Genomic DNA, 19,264 nt, shown 5'->3' on the forward strand with positions numbered 1-19,264 from the left:
GTATTTATTGTGCATAGTGCTCTGTTGAAGATAGTCTCTAAGTTTCAAATGCTGGAGATGCCCCTCTCCTGGGGCTGTGATGCCCTGTGTCAGAGCTCCTTCCCTGGTTACTCTTTAGCTGCCCTGAAATGCCTGTGAAGTTTTATGCCTGGAGCAGGCTGGCAGACTATAATGACTCAATCATAAAATGTCCTCATGACCTCGAAGCCCAGGCGGCTCTCAATATAATCTAGCAGTCAAATGGTTGTTTAAATGACTAAGCTGTTGTTGTGCTTCAATTTTCCCATGAGTGAATAGGGATAACCTGGCTGCTATAGGTACTATTTTGTCATATAGTCGACCCTTTGTCAAAGTTTATAATTATGTAGCTTTTGGAGCAAAGTCTGTCTCTGTTGCTAGTGCATTAACTCCGTGAAGGCAGGCATCTGATTTGATCCCTACTGGGTTTCCAGCACACCCTACCAACCTGTCACACGGAGGCTTGAAACTATTCACTGGGTAATGAGGGCCTGCATAAAGGCTGTTATGTAGTTACCTGGTAGTCTTACTAACCAGGGCTAGTATGCTTTCACTCTCACTCACTTATTCATGTAGGGTTCTGACAGGAAAATTAATTTTCTTCCAGCCCTCAATTTGGGCGGCAAAGCCATCCCCACCACTTGCCCTGGGGTCAGGCTGCGCTTGACTCCGTTTGGAATTGCTAGCATGCTTCCATAGACGGGAGATGTGCACGGAAGCGGAGAATTCATTATAACCGGCTATTCATCCGTGGAGATGGTAGATACTGCCCGTGGGCAGAACGCACCTGGCGCTTCCCGGGTGGGGTCTGTTCTGTGCGCTGCGCCCTGGGAGATGGGCCGCAAAGGGGGCATTGGTGCTTTTTACAAGTTCGGGGAGACCCCCGGCTTCCTGTGGGTTGGTCGCGCTCCCACCCCCTGCTCTGCCAACTCTGATATGAAGCCCAGCATCTTCTGGGGTAACTTCTTCCAGAGACTGCTGGGTAGTTGAGCCGGCCAGGATCCTTGTCCAACACCCGGCGGAAGCCACAGCTAGCCCTGGCTTCCCTGAAAGCTGAGGGTGTGGAAGTAGAAGGCGGGGACGGGAGGACGCAAAGCCCCCGGCCATGAGGCGCACGCGGGCGGCGGACGCCCCGGGAGACCCGCGACGTCAGGAGCGCGCGGCTCGCCAGGGTCGGAGTTGCGCTCTGGTCCAGGATGACTCAGCCTCGCTGGGGTCGGTCTCCACTGCCAGTCCGCGCGAGGGCTCGACAAAGTTCCCAGTCACACTCCAGACTTCGCACGGGGGCAGAGGGCTCCGAAGCCGGTCCCGAGACCGCGGGGGAGCCCAGTTCTCGGCGCCGGCAGTACCCCCGACTCCCTTCACCTCGCCGTGCCTCTGCTGGCCGCCCTGTGCACCTCCGCGGTGGCTGGGGTCCGTGTGGGCAGAGAGTGACCCCTGGTTCTCAGAGGAGTCTTTTAATCCCAAACCCAGGGAGTCCGCCAGTCAGCAAGGACTTGGAGCCGATTTTGCTTCCCTGCCGAGCCCTGACATCCCGCCCCCGCCACTCACCGCAGCCGCGCGGGCGCCGGGCCTCAGCTCGTCAGAGTGCGAGCTGCTCGGAAGCCCCGGCGGGTTCGCGCGCGCCAGGGCGGCCCCGCGCCACGGCGGCAGCGCCGCCCTCCGCGCCTTCCCTGTCAGGCGCTGCGGCCGGAGCAGCCGCTGCGGGCGGCCACGCAGCCGTGCCCTCGCTAGAATCCGCCGAACCTGGTCCCATCCCCGCCCCATTCGGCCCGCGTGCGACCCGGCGGCCGCCGCCAGCTCCTTCAGACTTTTGCCTCTTCGGCCGCCCTTCCTTCTGGAAAATTGCGCGGCGGGGCTGGGGGGTGCGCTACCTTAGCCTCGGCAGCACCTGACCCCGCCGCCCTCGAGCCCGACTGGGCAAGCGACCTCGGCTCGGAGCTGTCCCCTGGCAAAGTGCGGGCGCTGTGCCCAGCCCTCGGCCTCGCTCCTGCGCCCCCACCGCCAGCCCCAGCGTGGGGCGCCAGGGCTGGGCACTGCCCGAGGCCAGCCCAAGAGTCGCGCCCGCGGTGGCGGACTGCGGAGTTGTAGAGAACTCGGTGCCCGCAGTGGACCGGGCGGGGCAGGGCACGCTCCGCCGCGGCCAAGGACACTGGAGTTTGCGAGTCCCCGCCCGCGCGGCGCCTCCCACCCTCCCGCCGCGGCGGCCGGACTCCCCCGGGCCGCCCAGGCGGGGCGGGGCTGCGAGAGGCGCGTTTCCCTCTCTCCTCCCCCGCCTTCCTCCCTCTCCACCTCTCTTCCCTCCCTCCTCTCCGCCCTCTTCCCCCCCACCCCTCCAGCTCCTTTTTCTGCTCCTCAAGTGAGCCCGGTGCGCGAGAGGCAGGCGGGGCGGCGTGGAGCAGGCAGCCCAGCGCGCTCGCCCACCGCCCGCTCCGCTCAGCTCCCTGCGGCCGCTCTTGTCACCGCCGCCGGCGCGTCGGAGGGAGCCCAGGATGGCCGGGCCGGGCTCACAGCGCCGCGCGTCCCGGGGGGCCTCGGCGCTCCTCGCCGCCGCGCTTCTCTACGCGGCGCTGGGGGACGTGGTGCGCTCGGAGCAGCAGATCCCGCTCTCCGTGTAAGTGCCGGCTCCTGCGCGGCCCGGGGAGGGGACCCGGCAGCCCGCGACCCACTGTGCCCAAGTTTGGGCGCCTGCAGGCGCGGCCGGGCAGGACCTGCCCCGGGAGTCGGCCTCGGCTCTCGCACCTGCCTTCCAGGAGCGGAGAGGGGCGGTGAGCCTGGGATGGGATCCTCTAGCCCCCACCCTTCGGTTGGAGAGTGAGACCTGGAGAGGCTCACCTCAAGTGACAACACCAACTTTGAAGCCTGTTTACCGAACCCAACTTCCACGGGCCGTTTATTTACCCCCATCTATGCTATCTTCACTTCTTTTGGGGGGAGGGGGGTGGGTGGATTTCTTCTGACTAGTATTTGCCAGGTGATAGATACCCATTTCAGGTGGGTGAGTTTTCAGGCAATTATTCAAATAAAACCCAGTGATCGTTTTTAGAGAGCCGGGGAGACTTTGCGCATTCTGAACTATGTGACCCACCCCTCGGGCCCCCTCCCGCGCTGCGCTCTGCAGTTTGGTGCTGGCAGTTTCTGCCAAGGCGCTTTTTCACACCCCCCCCCCCCCCCCCTCGCCGACCAGAGTATATCGCCGGGCTCCTTCAGCCACAGCCTGTGTGTGCGTGTGTGTGTGTGTTGACTGTGGCACCGGTGTTACATTTGTTCCTGTGCCCTTTCTCCCTATAGGGTGAAGCTTTGGGCCTCCGCTTTTGGTGGGGAGATAAAATCCATTGCTGCTAAGTACTCTGGCTCCCAGCTTCTGCAAAAGGTAAGGTTTCTGTGGTGGCAGGAAGTGAGGATTTTTTTCCAGCACAGAAAATGGAGGCAGTTTTAGTTTTCCAAACAAATGTGAACCCTAAGCTGCATCAGTTAGCAGAGGTGTCCCTGATCCCTCGGTTTCTTGGCAGTGACTTCTCCCTACCAACCGGTTATTTTTAGATGACACTCCATTCTAAACACAAAGAAAAGCAGGATACTCACTGGCACTGTCCTGGCTGGGGCTCGGAAACTGAGTGTTCCTGCACAGCTCCCCTCTCCGTGTCGGTATTGCTGCTTCAGTGTGAGAGCAGATGCTCCTCTGGCCAAAAATTGCTAACTTCATCCAAGGGGCAGAATCAATGCCTATTTGATGATGTCTTTCACCTCGCCTGCATGTGAGGCTGGGATTCAGTGTATCAGAGAAAGACGCTGCACTATTGTTTGTCATCCCTGCAGTTGTACAATCCCATTATTCCCCAATCATCTAGACCCAGGGCTGGGATGCATTACATCATTACAGATAAGGAGAATGAATATGGTTATCTTTCCACTCAGCTGCACTGCCGGGTAATAACCTAGGAGAGTCGTCCACAAACTTAAGCAATTGTTTGGCATCCATATAATTCTGGAAGAGTAATGAGAATGGAGAATTGATTATTAGGCTTTTATCAGAAGCGGCATCAATTTTAATTTAAACAGACAGCATTATGCTTAAAATTACATTGTGAGATATATGGTCTTTTGCCCTCCTCTCCAAGAAGAAAAGAAAGAAATGGTCTGGGAAGGAGAGATTAGAGGGGTTAAAAGAATTTCAAGTTAACAAATCAACAGGGTTAATCCAAGTATTTTCTCAAAGATAGAAAATAAAATTGACCTTGAGGGGATAATTTTTTGAAAATGGGTACAAACAGCTTAAATTAAGTTAACTTCAAGCATTTTTAAATGTGTTTTTTTTGCGCCAATGCAACATATGTGTTATGCATGCTGCCTGGTAACCAAGTACGTATTTTATTTATGGCATTCTGCTTCAGAGAGTAGCATTTTGGGGGATAGTATATGAAACAGTTTGCCACATGAAATTTAAATATCAAATACAACATCAGCCCACAATAGAATGTTATTCTGGTTTAAAAATTTCCAATAGCCATACTCTTTGAAACTGTGCAAAGATTGTTTGCTCAACTCTATTATTTGGCGAAGGAGTTCATTGACTTATAGTGGTTGATAAAAATTCGAAGCTATGGTGTGCCTTTATGGACAATAATAATTTTCGTAGCTGTGCATCTCCTCTCAGTTTATTGGAATTGCCTCTTTGCTAGTATTCTTTTACCCTGGACCAGTCTGTACCCTGCTTTGGCATTTTGCCCATGTATCAAATGTTTTACCTGAAGAGTTCTAGACTATCGCCTTGTCTGTGTATTCTTCGTATGCTTTTAGAGATGAGGGTATTTGTATAACTTTCAATAAATATTTTTATCTGCATATTGTAGTTTAGTTGTAGCAACTCTGAAAGAATCCCTTCAGAGCCTGTGACTATTTTTTTGGTTGTGCTTACAGATCTTCTGTTTCACATTTTGTAAGAGCACAGAAAATATGTTTTACCTTCTCTCTGAAGTTAACACACATGCACACAGACAGACACTCGCACAGACAGACTTCTCTCTGAAGTTAACACACATGACACACTCACAGACACTCGCACACTCTCACACACTGCACAAAGCCCCATCAACCATATTATTGGCTGCTCTATAACAGCAAATTGGAAGCAGCTAAAATGCTTCTCTTACCTTCTCATCAGCATCCTTTCTGATAGTGAATTCACCAGCCTAGCTTTGCTTTTGTCATGTCTGTAGCTTGACAATTGTATAATTATATCCAGCTGTTTATGGCTTTGTTGTCATTTCTTGCTGTTGCCTGGCATTTTTTAATCTGATGCGAGGGGAAGGTGAGGTGTTGCTCGGCATAGGTTCCAGGGTGGTTATCTGCTCTCAGTCTTGGATTGCGATCACCTGCCATGGAGTCCGGAGATACCCGTGGCTTTGGCTTGCTAGACAAGGACTTCCATAAATGATGGGGCAGGGCACCTTAGACAACCTGGGAGCATTTTTACAATTATCTTTTGACTGTCTTCTGTTCCATTACTCCCAAATATGACTATTTTAAAAATTAGCAAAGAACATTGATTTTAGAGAGTTCAGAGGGTGAATGAGAAAAGCTCTGAGGTGTTCAGAGTGTGGGAGGCATAACATCATTTGGAAAAGCAAGGAAACGGTTGCCTTTTTCTTGTTTATTTTCAAGTTTCTGGCTATTTGCTTGAGAATTACTCCTCTAAGTCAAAACTCTAGGCATCCTTCCATTATATCACGGCATCTTTAACAATTAAGACATCTCAAAATGATTTAGAAAACTTGGTTGAAAAATGCAGTATTAAGGGACTCAAAGGTGACAGTACTGTGTTGCATAATAGACTAATTACATTTTTAAGGCATGGACATTTAAACTTGAATTTCAGTTAAGTAAGGTGTACCTATACCACTGTATAATTTTATGTACTCTGTGTAGTTTCTCTAATTGACACTTCATGTTGTGACTGATGCAGGATGTTCATTTTTCACATGGGAGTTTAGTAATTTTTGCACCAAACTTTACAAAGTAGTTATTGCGAATATAAAGGAGAAATTAGCCACCTATTTTAAGGTGTGTGAAGACAGGGAAAACTGCTATTTTGGTAACAGGTTCTTATTAGGTAATTTAATTGGAGGTAGCAGTACTATTACTGACTTCATCAATGTAAATACAAATATTCAATAATGTACATTTTATTAATTGTATCTATGTTTAATACCATGGCTTTTGTTACCTTAGCTTATAATATATTAGGTATTCACTGCGAGACTTTTCTTATTTTTTCCCTTTTTGTCTTTGCTGAACACAGGAATAGCAACCTATTAATTCCTTACAAAGAGGCTATTTTTGATTTTACAGAATTCAGTAGTGCATGTTTAGCAAAGTTGTGTGTTTTCAGTACAGAACAGAGGCGCGTGGGACTTGGGTGTTGGAGTTGGAGTGAATCTAAGAGGTTTGAGAGTGGATGTGGGAAGGGGGCCCTGGACGGAACATGCTGGCATGCTGCTCATGTCCTCCTGAGCTGCAGATACTGCAGGGGTTTCGATTCACTTCACCCTTTAATTAACTTTCCTATTTGACATATTCATGCCAGCATTCAGCTGCCTCTATCTTGCTACAATTTTCCCCAAAGAATGCTCTTTGTTTGAGTTCTTTTGAGGAGGCATAGCTTCATTACCCTCTAATGTTGGGACTCAGTGAGAAGTATTCAAGTAGGTCCAGTAACCTAGGCTATTAAACTCCTGGGCTCCCACCCCTAACATTCACAAGAAAAGGCATTAAACTTGCACGATTCTCATTTCATCCCCCTTAGGGACAATTGGGTAGGAGCTGGCTGTTTCATTCTGTTTAGTCCTGCATTCAGGAAATGCGTGTTGATGGGAATTACATTTTCCAGAATTGTGATGATAAATACACAGCAGAAATACAGGTAATGTGTGCCTCTGCTATTAATGCTAGAGGAAAAATTGACATTTACCTTGGACGCCTCATGCAGCACTTCTTGGAATGCACAACCAGGTTTTTTTTTTGTTTGTTTGTTTGTTTGTTATCCACTATTTATTGAGAGAGGCTTTAATACATAAATTTGATGTCTCTTTCCACAGGACAGAGTCAGCAAAGTAAAAGGTTGGCTCCTTAAGCCATTTTGATAATTAACGACTTTTTATCAATGTGGGAATCGATGGACTTTTGAATAATTAAGTAGGAGTGGTCACTTGTCAGGAATTGGGTAGCAGTGCAGTGCTGCCCTTAGGAATCCTGACGCTCTACAGATTGCTTTTATGGGGGAGGTGCTACTCAGCTGAACATTTTGTTGAGTAAATAGTTATTTGTCATCCTGCAAGATTAATGCATTCAACCTATGCTGCCGCTGCTTTAAGTCACAGCACCACTTCAATTTCGGGACTTTTCCCAGGGAGATGATTTTTTTTAACGTCTTGAAATCTTGGAAATGACAGTTTTCATTCTTTGAGGGCACTTTATTGGTCTCATTAGCCCAATCGTCAGGACATTAGCAGGGCAGGGTAAACCAGTTAGAATTCCGCATGAGCCTCTTTCCCATGTATATATCTAATTGCATTTGTAAATTCCTAAGTGGTCACTTGCTTTCCAAAGAAAGTTTTTTTTGTTCAGTTGTCTGAACCTCTTTTGTTCATTTCTGTTTCTTCCTTTCTTTTTTTTTCTGCTGCATATATTTCTGCTTTTCTGCTTTGCTATTTCTCTCATTAGGAATTGCTATAGTCTATGTTACTCAGATTTACACATGCTTGTCAAAATTAAGGGAAATGAAAATAGAGGCATGATTTTCTTGTCAGAGGCAAACTTCAGGTTTTTATCCCAATGTGGTAATTAATTGTGATCAATTACTATGGTGATATTAAACTAGTTTTATCTTATATTTTATCTTATTTATTTTAATACCAGGGTGCTTTTAGGCAAACACATGAGTACTAAGTCACCTAATAATTATGAAATTTGTCAGGCACAGGCAAGGACTATGAGTGTTTCCAGTCTGTGATAAAGACTGAGCTGTGTATCAGGATGAACGAAACCGTTGCCCCAGCACCTGTGGCCCTGCCCAGTGTTTCTTTGTCATGCAGTTCGAAGCTCGAAGCTCGTATTCAGGGAAGTACAGGTTTGGGGTTTTAGCCTTTCTCTTTTTCAGTTCTTGATTGATCTTCACATGGTGTTTTGTGCTCCCACTTGTGTTGATCAGTGCAGAGCTTGGTGTGTTGGGTGTACTTACAGAAGCATGCATCTTCATGGGGATCCTTTGCTTCAGGTCTGTCATTAGTCCAGATTTACCACCACAGGTGCCCATAAGCAGGCTTTATCTTTATTCAGGGACACACCTCTGTGGCATTTATTTCAGCCTGTCCCCTGTTTTGCAGTCACAGTGCTGCTGGAGCAGGCTCTGGAGTCGAGAACTGCAGCCGAGACTTCCAGCAGATCATGTGTTCCCCGGGACACTGATGTATCGTCGAGGTTTGCTGTAGCTGAGACTGAGGAAAAAGTGAAATAGATGTTGTAGATGCCAGCCTATTAATTAGCATATGAGATTCCCCTCCCCCACTTTAATGTCATTTTTATACAAGAGACGTGATGGCCTCTGCTTCATCTCGAGTGACTGGAGTGACGGCGGGAGGAGGTTCCTCATACCGGGCACAAGAGGAAATCTGCACCGGCTCTCTTTGGTCCATGGAGTTAGCTTCTTCTTCAAGGGAAGAAAATGATGTAGAGGAGGAGGAGGATGTTTGGTGTCCCTTGAATTTCCTGAGTCTTTAGGGACCAGCAGGTGGAGGGTGGTTGTATCTGAAGTGTAAAGCTGAACTCCAGGGCCTCTCTTTGACAGTCCTCTGCCTGGGCCACACCGCACTGTGGCAGATTAAGCATCTGCATAGCTGGTGTGTTTTAGGGGATTTCTGCCTGCATGCCCACCTGCTTTTCAGAAGGAAGTTATTCTACAAGTACAACTTTGAAAAGGGTCTAGTATGTTTTCAAGAAATGGTGAACATTTTGATTTCCATTTGCTTTGAACAACGCTTATGGGGTACTCATTCCAAGGCAGTTTAAATAAGATATTACATTTAGAATGTGTGTTATATTTCTGTGTTGCATAGCTTCCCATTTACCTCAAACCAAGATTATGAAAATAGCTCAGAAACCAAACTATTAATGGGCATTTCAAGGCCAAATTGGAAAGGAGCACATTATCTCTTGACAAGAAATAGATGGCTATTTCTTCACTTTGGGCATTTGGTATTAGAAAACAGTACTCTCCTAAGGTTAAAAGAGCTGTTATCTATGAAAATGATCCAGGTAGGCAAGATGGGCAGGGCCAGAACTGGCTGTGGGTTCACAGAACAGCCCTCTGGTTATCCATTTCAGGGGAAGCAACTGCCTGTCGATATTCGGGGCTTGCACATGTCATTACCATTATACTTACTAAGTTTGTGTGTGCATACGTTTGCCAGTAAAGATGGATGCCGCTCATCACAGGATGTGCCAGATGCTGCCTGCTGACAGGGGAGACTGTCCTTGTCCTCTTGTGCTGCTAGAGAGAGCAGCCTGAGGGAGCAAACCAGGGTGTGAGGACAGAACCAAGTGACCCCTTCCACCAGCTGTGGATTTGTCCAGCATCTGAGATTTGTAGGCAGCTGGAAGCTGAGGATCTGCTCAGACCAGGAACGGCTACATAATTTGCAAAGCCCAGCATGAAAGGAAAATAGGAGACACCTTGTTAAAAAATGAAAAGTTACATACTAGAGCTTTAAATCGAGCATGGGGCCCATTGGGCCTGCAGAAAACCCACTGTGGGAGAGACCATCCTCATTTTGGCTTCCCCACCACTTTCTGTTTTCTTAGCCTAATTTAAGTTTCTGGCTGCAGTCAGTTTAGGAGGCGTACTTTGCCCATCTTTGTCGTAATCGGTTGAGAGCTTGGAGCATTTTTAGAGATGCACATCTTTGGAAACGCAGGGTTATTAAAGGCAAGGTCACTGGCCTAGGAGCAGTGGCATCTGTCTTATGTTTTCTGTAGGTTTTTTCCTGAGTGACCTTGGGCAAATCACTTAATCAAGTCAGAAAAACAGGTAGCATTCTCAGGTACTATGATGAGTACTTTACATACCTCATCCCATTCTGTTCCCCACCAACCTAATGAAGCAGGGACTACTAGACACCCCACTTCACAGGTGTAGAAGTTGAGGCTTACAGAAGTTAAGCAGCCTTCCCAAGGTGACCAAGCTGAGCTTGCGGAGTCTGCATACCTGGCCATGATGCTGTGGTCTCTCATCTTGTGTGCTCTTCTTTGACCTCAGTTCCTGTTTGAAAAAATGTGAATAATACCTGCATTTCTTTACCTCATGGGTGTTTGGGAAGATTAAATGAGATAACATCTGGGAAATTACTTCAGAAACAATTAAAGCCTGAGATAACAGTGGAGAGGACAGGGTTTGGAGTCAGAACTTGGATTTGATTCCCAGATCTGCCATTTCTTAGCAGGGTCACCTTGTAGTTTAACATTTCTGAACCTGTATTCTCAAATGTAAAAGGAGACCTAGACCTTTTACTTTACAGGCCATGGTGAGGAGTCAGTGAAATACAACATGCAAAGCATCCTGCACACAGCCTGGCACAGAAGAGCTTCATGCTAGCTAGTTGTTGAGGTCCTGATTGTTTGCATGACACAAATACCAGCTCTCCAGGGAAACTTCACTAAGAACCTGTGGGCCTGGCTGCACACATACATGTGGACTGAGTTACCGAGCAAGTGCGTGAATGGGTGAGTGCTGGGTGCTGGCACAGAGGAAGGGGATCCCACCCGGGACCTGGTGAGCACCGAGTGGGACCAAGTACTTCACAGCAGGAAGAGGCGGCAGTAGACACAGCATCTGCCCACATGTTAACTCTTCTTGAGGTCAGCTCCCTTTTCCCTGAGGGTGGAGGAGTTGCCCAGAGGAACCCTTCACGGGAGGTCTTCCCACTTTCTCCTCCCGGGCTCGCCCTGCTATGTAGGCAGTGGGTCAGGCTGAGGACTGGCTGTCTGCACTGCCCAGAGCGAGCACCCCGAGCACCCAGCAGTTTCTCCCACTTTAAAGTGCGCCCAGAAGCCAGCGCAGACACACATTAATCCCGCTGTCCTTCTGGACAGCATACCACGCATTTCCTCCTGTGAGATTTCTGCTTGTTAGGCCTTGGGGGACATGGAACTTCTCCCAGCTGGTTTCTTGGGAACAGTAGTAGAGGTTAGACGGGGGACCAGGTACCTTGCTGAGGCAGGGGGGTCTTTTCTCCAAGCAGGTGGGCAGTAATGCATGGGGACTACCATCTGTCATCAGGAGGCACTGAAAGGAATCCATGTTCCTTGGCTTTTCCCGCTGGCTCTGCTTTTCAGAGCTTTCTTGACATGTTCTGTTGTGTTCTGGCCTTTGAGCATCTGCACTCCCCTCCTGAATTCCTTAAAGATTTTGAATGCGTGACACTTCTTAGCCTTCTTTGTGTAAACACAGGTACCAACATTTTGAAATCATCAGGGGGATGCTATTTTATTTGCATAACTTTAAAAAATTGTTTATGTGTTAAACCATTATAATTAGCACCAAAAGTCAGCTAAGAAGTCAGTAATGCAATAAATGCGGTTCCACTTGGGCCGTACTGTTCAGACACCATGTTTCCCCCTGTGTCATAGGGCTTCCAGAGGACTAAAGGATATAACATGAAGTATGTGGTTTATAACAATATGTAGCATGTGGAAAGCCGTAGCTCACTTGCTACTTTCTCATTTATAGATTCTCATTTTATTATTAAGCAACAACAAGAGAGAGTCTTGGAATTTTAGTCTCTTTGATCTCATGATGAGTTAATAAAATTAAGTCAGTGTGTGTTACACACATTTAATGTGACGGGCACAATGACAAACAATAGCAGTTATTATATCCCTGAAGAGGTGAATGCCTTTTTTGCTTTTTTTCCCCAAAATGTCCTCATCCTGTGCCTCATACAGTAAAGGCACGCAGTTGTGGGGTTCACGTGTGTTCCTGCTGTAACATTGTGCTGTAATTTGCAAAGCAAGGGGGGAGTCAGAAACGCTGGGCAGGCATTTGGCTCTGTGTCCCTGAGCCATCCAGAATGCCTTTTTCATTGTGCTGTGTTGAGGCAGAGGCGGAAAAATATTGCAAAAAAGAACAATAGGTATGGGAGGCAATAAATCCATTGGAGGTAGGTAGTCTTCGGCCACGAGTCATAACATACAGCTTTACTCTTGGCTTCCTACCAATTTCCATTGTCAGTGAAATTTCTGTTAGCACAATATGGTCGCATCACGTACGAACAGCTCAGTGGGCATGGGTTTTTGCCACACTAAACAATAAACAAAAGTCATTTGGCTGCTGGGATGGTGATGCTGAAGTTTGAATATTCTTTTTTGGTTCTGGCCTGGGCTCCTGTCAGGACGTTATGTTTTTGTACACTGGCACAGAGGGCACACTTTAAAGGAATTACTATCAGGAAATTATTAAAAGTTGTAGGGTGTGAGCCCTGGTTAGGTAGCTCAGTTAGTTAGAGAATTGTTCCAATATGCCAAGGTTGTGAATTTGATTCTTGGTCAGGGTACATACAAAAATCAACCAATGAATACATAAATAAGTGGAACAACAAATCTATGTTTCCCTCCCTCCCTCCCTCCCTCCCTCCCTCCCTCCCTCCCTCCCTCCCTCTCTCTCTAGCCAATCAATCAAGCAATCAATCAATACATTTAAAAAAAAGGTGCATGGTGTGTGTGTGTGTGTTTAATGTATATGGCTTGTTTCCCTTTGTTGATAAAAACTGGTAACTCCTTTAAAATCCCAAGATCTCTGTTTAAGTTCAAGTATTTCAGAACATCAAGAGTCATCTGAAGTAAGATGGTCACCCTGAAGTAAGATGTAATCCTCTCAGGAAAGGGCTTGTAGCTCACTAATCTTTTTTTAAAAAGCCAATAATACACATTTCCCAGAATAGGAACTTCAGAATTAGAGACCTGTGCTGGATTTTCTAGTTAATGCAAAATTTTCAGGGTTTTTTTTTTTATATGAAGCAAATACCCTGTGAATGACAAGAAAAATATATAGAGTTAAAGAGAAATCAGAGGGTTATTGATTTTAGAAGTCTTTAAAGAAAGGTGGTTGGTGTTGGGAGGGCAGAACTGTGTGGAGGTGTGAGTCTGGATCTGACTAGTCTGGGTTTGAATTTGATGCTTCCACTGACTAGTCATCTATCTGACCCTCAGTGTTCTTACCTGTCAAATGGACATAGTTGTACTAACTTCTAAGGTGGAGTTAAGAGGTCTGCGTGAAAAGCTGCGCACAGATGCTTAACCCAAAGTGGCTCTTAGGAAATGTTGAGAAAATGTTGGCTGTTGTTAATGATTATTATTCCACAGTAGCTGCTCCCACATACCAGGGCATGTGGCTGTGAAGATGGCAATTTGTTCACTTGGAGGAGAGTTCACAGGCCATCCATAGGCCTTATTTGGAGACCTCCACTAAAGTTGCCCAGCCCTGAGCCTCATAGTACTTCTTAGACAGTAACCCTAATAGTGACATAGGTGCTTTATATTTGTATTTTGTGCTGTGTGCTTTAGTTGTACTATTTCATTGAATTCCTCACAGCCACTTCTGAGGTTGGCTCTATCATTACATCCATGTTAGAAGTGCAGAAATGGAGACAGAGAATGTGACTTTGCCTGAGGTGACATAGCTCCAAGGGCCAGAGGCAGGTTTGTGAATCTTGGTCAGGTGTGTGGGCTGGGCTGGGCTGGGCTAGGGTCCGAGGAAGGGCATCTGGGCACTTCTTAGGACCAGCATTTCCCCGTGCTTTCATTATAGCCTGGTGTTGGCCCATTGGGAGGGTTGTTGGAAACTTCTTCCTGCTCTTGATTCTTTCCCCAACTGAATTCTTGGTCTTGTTTGGGTACGTTGTCATTTGCTTTCATAATGCAGAATTAAAAGGAGCAACAGCAGGAATGAGGGGAGAGCCCAGTAAACCCTCTGGCCTTTTATGATTTTCTCTATTATTATAATAAAATGAGGCTGTTTATCTTTTGCTTTTCTTCTGGGTCAGCTCGTTAGGTTTGACTCTTAAGAATCCTTTCTGAGAATCTCATTGAATTTGGTTAAATTTCCCTTTGTGCATTTCCCATTATGGTCATGGATGGTCCTGTGGAAGAGCCAGCTTGAGCTCTGGGACCTTGGGACAGGACAGATCTGGCTTTGCAATCCAGCTTGCCCTGTAGCCAGCCGGGCCTCAGGTACCAGATGTGTGAAATGGGGTCACAGTGAGAATTTCCTTGTTGACACATAACAGTCTTATTAGCACAGAACTAGAGAGTCAGCAAGTGCCTTCTAATTTTTAATCCCTTGGTCTTTGTCGTCCCCATTCTTTGTCTCCGTTCTAGATGTCTGATGATGCTTGGTGCTTATTTATTTATTTTATTCCCGTTGGGGAAGACACAATTCTGTTTTTCTGCATGATTGACAGCTAGGTGAGACCCTTGGACTCACCAGGGTCAGTTTTATTTTGCGTGGGATGAGTCTGGCAGGTCTGGGGGTGTATGGTATCCTGAGGACCCCCTTATCTCTTTCAGTGTGTGGGGGGGGGGCTGGGGGAGGGTGTTGAGAAGGAGGCAGGTGAGCTAGACTTTAAATTTCCTGAGGGCGGGCTGGCTCTTTCAGATAGGAAAGGGTCCTGCTTTGGCACTTAGTGCAGAGCTGTCTTTGGGGTGGGCTTCAGGGGTTGTTAATGAATGTGTGGATGTACAGATAAACACAGGGAGGGCCAAGGGGAGCCTTTGCCTGGTGCTCACACGCTGGCTATGGGAGTCAGAATGCTGTTGGACCAAAAACTAGGTCCTTCACATCCCTCTCTTCATTTATTCCCCAATGCTGGGTTTTATGAGTTTCTAGCATCAAGCTGTGGATGCCGCAATAAGTCGGGGACTGCCTCCCAGCTACAGCAATCCAGCTCTGAAGCTCTGCAGGCAGGTCCCTCACCCACTGCCCTCTGGGTGTCAGCAGGGACTGCCAGACTGCCGAGCCAGCTGCTGCTCACGTCTTCCCGCCAGCGACCCCCTCTCGCCCTGGGGAGCATCCCAGCCCATCTCGGTCACCACCCTGAAATCACCGCCAAGTCTCCCCCAGAAGCCTCCCGGCTGAGCTGTGGGGGTCCCAGTGCCGACGCAGAGCCAAGCCCCGCAGCTGCGGCGGGAGCACTGCAGCGCGAGCAGGAGGACCGCAGTGCTGGGCGGGTGCACGAGGAGCACCAAGCGAGACTGATGGGGCCGCGCAGCCGCCACCATCAACCTGGGGGAGGCAACACAGCACAGGCAATTAGGAAGCTGCTGCAGTTAATTCTATGGAGCGCTCCGACGTTACATTCCAGTGACATTAGGGAGAAATGTGGATTTTAATTTCTGTCCCCTTCACCTTCATGCGGGGCCATTACCTGACCTTCTCTGAGGCCCTGCTAGCGTCAAGACATTGCACGTTGTTTGCTTAGAGTGATCTCACCTGTCTTTTATTTTGTATTTGTTTGTTTATTTTTTTACACCACTGGGAGTCCGTGCATTGCAGGTGATCGGAGTGGCTGGTTCATCCATTGCCTGTGCCTGCAGCATCCACAGAGCGGCACTACCACTCCTGGATGACACCCAGGCTGTGCCCTGTGTGGCTTTGTCCCGCACCTCCGTGTGGGCGGAAGCCTGTGAGCGGCCATAAATCGAGTTTGGGTTATTTGCATTTGCTTTTGCATCCTGCAGGTGCTGTTGCCACTCTCTTCCCTAGGCCTGGTCCCGGGATCTGGTGAAAGCCTGCACCAAGCACAGCCCCTCTGACATGAAGGGGAGCAGCTGGTTGTGAAGTGGGAATTAAATTATATGAATTTAATGGGGGCAGTTTTGCCAAAAGATGTTTAGCTCCAGCCCTCATTTCTTCCAGTGTCAGACCCAAAAGAGTGTTGCATTTTGAGGCTTTGGGAGGATTCCTGCATCCAGCTCATCCCTGGAACATTAATCTGTGGAGGCTGTGAGGCTTGCAGGATGATTTCTGCTTTGTAGAGCACCCTGTGTCATGTCACACTCAGGATTTGCCATGTGGCCTTGACCAGAATCCTATGCCCTCCTTCTGCCTTGCTGCTAAGCCTGTCAACTCAACTCAGAAGGGAGTGAGAACCAGTCCCTCCTCCTGTGGGTGCTTAGGGGGCCCGGTGGTCTGCCCCAGGTCTCATGGTGATTCCGGAATGCTAGCTGGGTCATGCATTGATCAGGGCCTTGACCCCACAGAGGGAAGGAAGGCACCATGTCCGAGGACAGAGAGAGGCAGCAACTAGCCCCCTATTCCTCCGCCCCCTGTCCCATACCTTTCTAGGTCCCCTGCTGGACTGCACAGGAAACTGGTTTGCAACCTTTCCTTGGATTAAATCTCATTTAAGCCTAAATTTTACCTATAGAAAATGTTTCCTCAGTGTGTCTCTTTTTTATTTTTATTTTTGGATTTTTCTGAAATGAGAAGCGGGGAGGCAGAGAGACAGACTCGCGCATATGCCTGACCAGGATCCACCTGGCATGCCCACCAGGGGGCAATGCTCTGTCCATCTGGGGCGTTGCTCTGTGCAACCAGAGCCATTCTAGAGCCAGAGGTGAAGGTCATGGAGCCATCCCTCAATGCCTGGGCCAACTTTGCTCCAATGAAGCCTTGGCTGCAGGAGGGGAAGAGAAAGATAGAAAGGAGAGGGGGATGGATGGAGAAGCAGATGGGCGCTTCTCCTGTGGCCCTGGGCAGGAATAAAATCTGGGACTTCTATGCGTCGAGCTGATGCTCTACTGCTGAGCCAACTAGCCAGGGCCAGTGTATCTCTTTTTTAAAAAGATTTCTTATTTATTGACTTCAGAGGGAGAGAGAGAAAAGCATCAATTTATTATTCCACTTATATGTGCATTCACTGGTTGTTACTTTTGTGTGCCCTTACTGGGGATCATACCCACAACCTTGGTCTATTGGGACAACACTAACCAACTGAGTTACCTGGCCAGGGCCCCCTATGTATTGCTTTAACAGCCAAAATATTTGTCCCAATGTATCATCAGGGCACATTCCTCTGTTAACATGATCTACATAAATGAAGCAAGTAGAGGACAGAACAATTAATCAAATGTTTATTCAGTGCTGATAAACCCATCTAGAAACCTGGGGCCCCAGCTTTCTCCTTTTGCACATAGAGGTTCACATGAGCAGGTGCTTCATTTGGGGTAGAATATTGTGGTTTGGGAAAATCTTTAGCTGTCTTAACAGACTTACAAGACTACATTTGCTTTTAACCTAATGTTAGAAATGCTTTCTTCCTTCTTTCCCTCACTCTTTCTCTTCCTGCTTGAAAAGACACCTATTGCATACCCAATGAGGCGTGCAGAGCGTGTTGGGTACCAAAATCCCTTTGGGCTGTGGCTACCTTTCACTTCCTCATCTGGAATGCTTCAGTGGCAACACACTGCTCACGCCAAACACTCCAGGCTGTGTCATGCCTCCGCGCTTTGGCCCCTGCTATTCTCGCTGTCTACATTACCTACCCTGGTGCCCTTGTCTGACTGCTGAGCCCTGACTCTAGAGCAGTGATTTTCAACCTTTTTTGAGCCGTGGCACATTTTTTACATTTACAAAATCCTGGGGCACACCACCTACCAAAATGACACTCTAACTGTTAGAATTTATTTAAAGTTTAAATAAATTACATTTATTAAAAAAAAAAGTTAAATAAAAAAGGATAACCCCCTCCTATATACAGTCCCATGTAACATCCCTCATATATACAGTCCCACGTAATATCCCCTTATAAATACAGTCCCACGTAACATCCCCTCATATACAGTCCCACATAACATCCCCTCATATACAGGCCCATGTAACCTCATATATATAGTCCCATGTAACCCCTCATATATATAGTCCCATGTATCCCCTCATATATACAGTCCTGCTAATAGATACTGGAGCTTTCATCAAGGTTGTGGGTTCAAATCAATTTGGCAAATACTCATATAGAGCCTGGACAAAATCAATTTTAGAAAATGTTGGGTACTTGTGTAACATCATAAGTCCTCAGAGCATCTCTACTGTCAGATTGAGAAGTTTGCTTTCTAGGTAAGGATTCTGATAAATACTAGAGTTCTCCCTGAGGTTGTGGGTTCAAATCCCATGGTCAGCTGGGTGCAGGGGCCTTGGTTCTGTCTGTTTTGATGGTATATATAGAGATTTGAGCTCTTTAAGAAGATGACCCTTCAGGAGGCCATATACAATATAGATAACATTATGATGCATTGTATATCACCCTCTGCGGGGGCCTCTTTTAAAAAGAAAAAGGTCAAATATCTAAATATACCATCAGGATAGACATAACCAGCTGAGGCTGAGGCTTCATCTAGTGGTGGCAACATTTACCTCCAGTCCTGATCAGGATTAGAAATTGGGACCATGGGGAGGAGTAGCAGCTTCAACTACTCACCGCGGCCACACAATGACAAGTGCATGGCCGCCCGAGTGGGGACCTTCCTGGGTGTGGATGAGAGGCGGCCTACTATTGGTTCATCACTAGTGGTCGGGATGAATCCTAGAAGGTGATTGGTCAGTGAGCGTTCCCCATGCCTCTACTCTTCCTGTCACTGATAGCTGGAGGGATTGTGAGGGGAATGTTTATGTTCAGATGGAGGCGGCTGGCGGCAGGCCGGATAAATAGCCTCTGCTGGCCGTATCCAGCATGCGGGCCATAGTTTGGGGACCCATGTTTAATTTCCCCACGGCACACCTGACCATGTCTCACGGCACACTAGTGTGCCATGGCATACTGGTTGAAAAACACTGCTCGAGGATGTCAGACGTTAGCATCAGGAATATAACTTGGGGAGCTTGATAACATATATTATTGTAGGGTCCCACTCCAGGAGATTCAGACTCAATAAGCTTGGCCTAGGGCCCTACATTCTTCCTTTCTTTATTGAGAGAGGCAGGGAGGGAGAGACAGGAACATTGAGCTGCTCCTGTATGTGCCCTGACTGGGGAATTGAACCAGCAACCTCTGCGCTCTGGGACAATGCTCCAACCAAACGAGCTAACTGGCCAGGGCTTAATTTTTTATTTTATTTTATTTTATTTTATTTTATTTTATTTTTTTAGAGACAGAGCAAGGAGAGAGAGGGGATGGGGAAGGGAGAGAAAAGGGAGGGTTAA

At 47.6% G+C, this 19,264-nt stretch overlaps 1 protein-coding gene across 1 annotated transcript in view; it reads left to right on the forward strand.

The window, feature by feature from the left end:
• Positions 1 to 2,340: 2,340 nt before the first annotated feature.
• CACNA2D3 (calcium voltage-gated channel auxiliary subunit alpha2delta 3) overlaps positions 2,341 to 19,264 on the forward strand; it is a 1,003,844-nt gene continuing 986,920 nt past the window's right edge. Inside the window, exons 1-2 of the mRNA XM_066244394.1 lie at positions 2,341 to 2,632; positions 3,310 to 3,391. Coding sequence (XP_066100491.1) covers positions 2,511 to 2,632; positions 3,310 to 3,391 — 204 coding nt within the window. The 5' untranslated portion in view covers positions 2,341 to 2,510. The remainder of the gene's footprint in view (positions 2,633 to 3,309; positions 3,392 to 19,264) is intronic.

The sequence above is a fragment of the Saccopteryx bilineata genome, chromosome 10, assembly GCF_036850765.1.
Source record: "Saccopteryx bilineata isolate mSacBil1 chromosome 10, mSacBil1_pri_phased_curated, whole genome shotgun sequence".
NCBI classification, from domain to species: Eukaryota; Metazoa; Chordata; class Mammalia; order Chiroptera; family Emballonuridae; genus Saccopteryx; species Saccopteryx bilineata.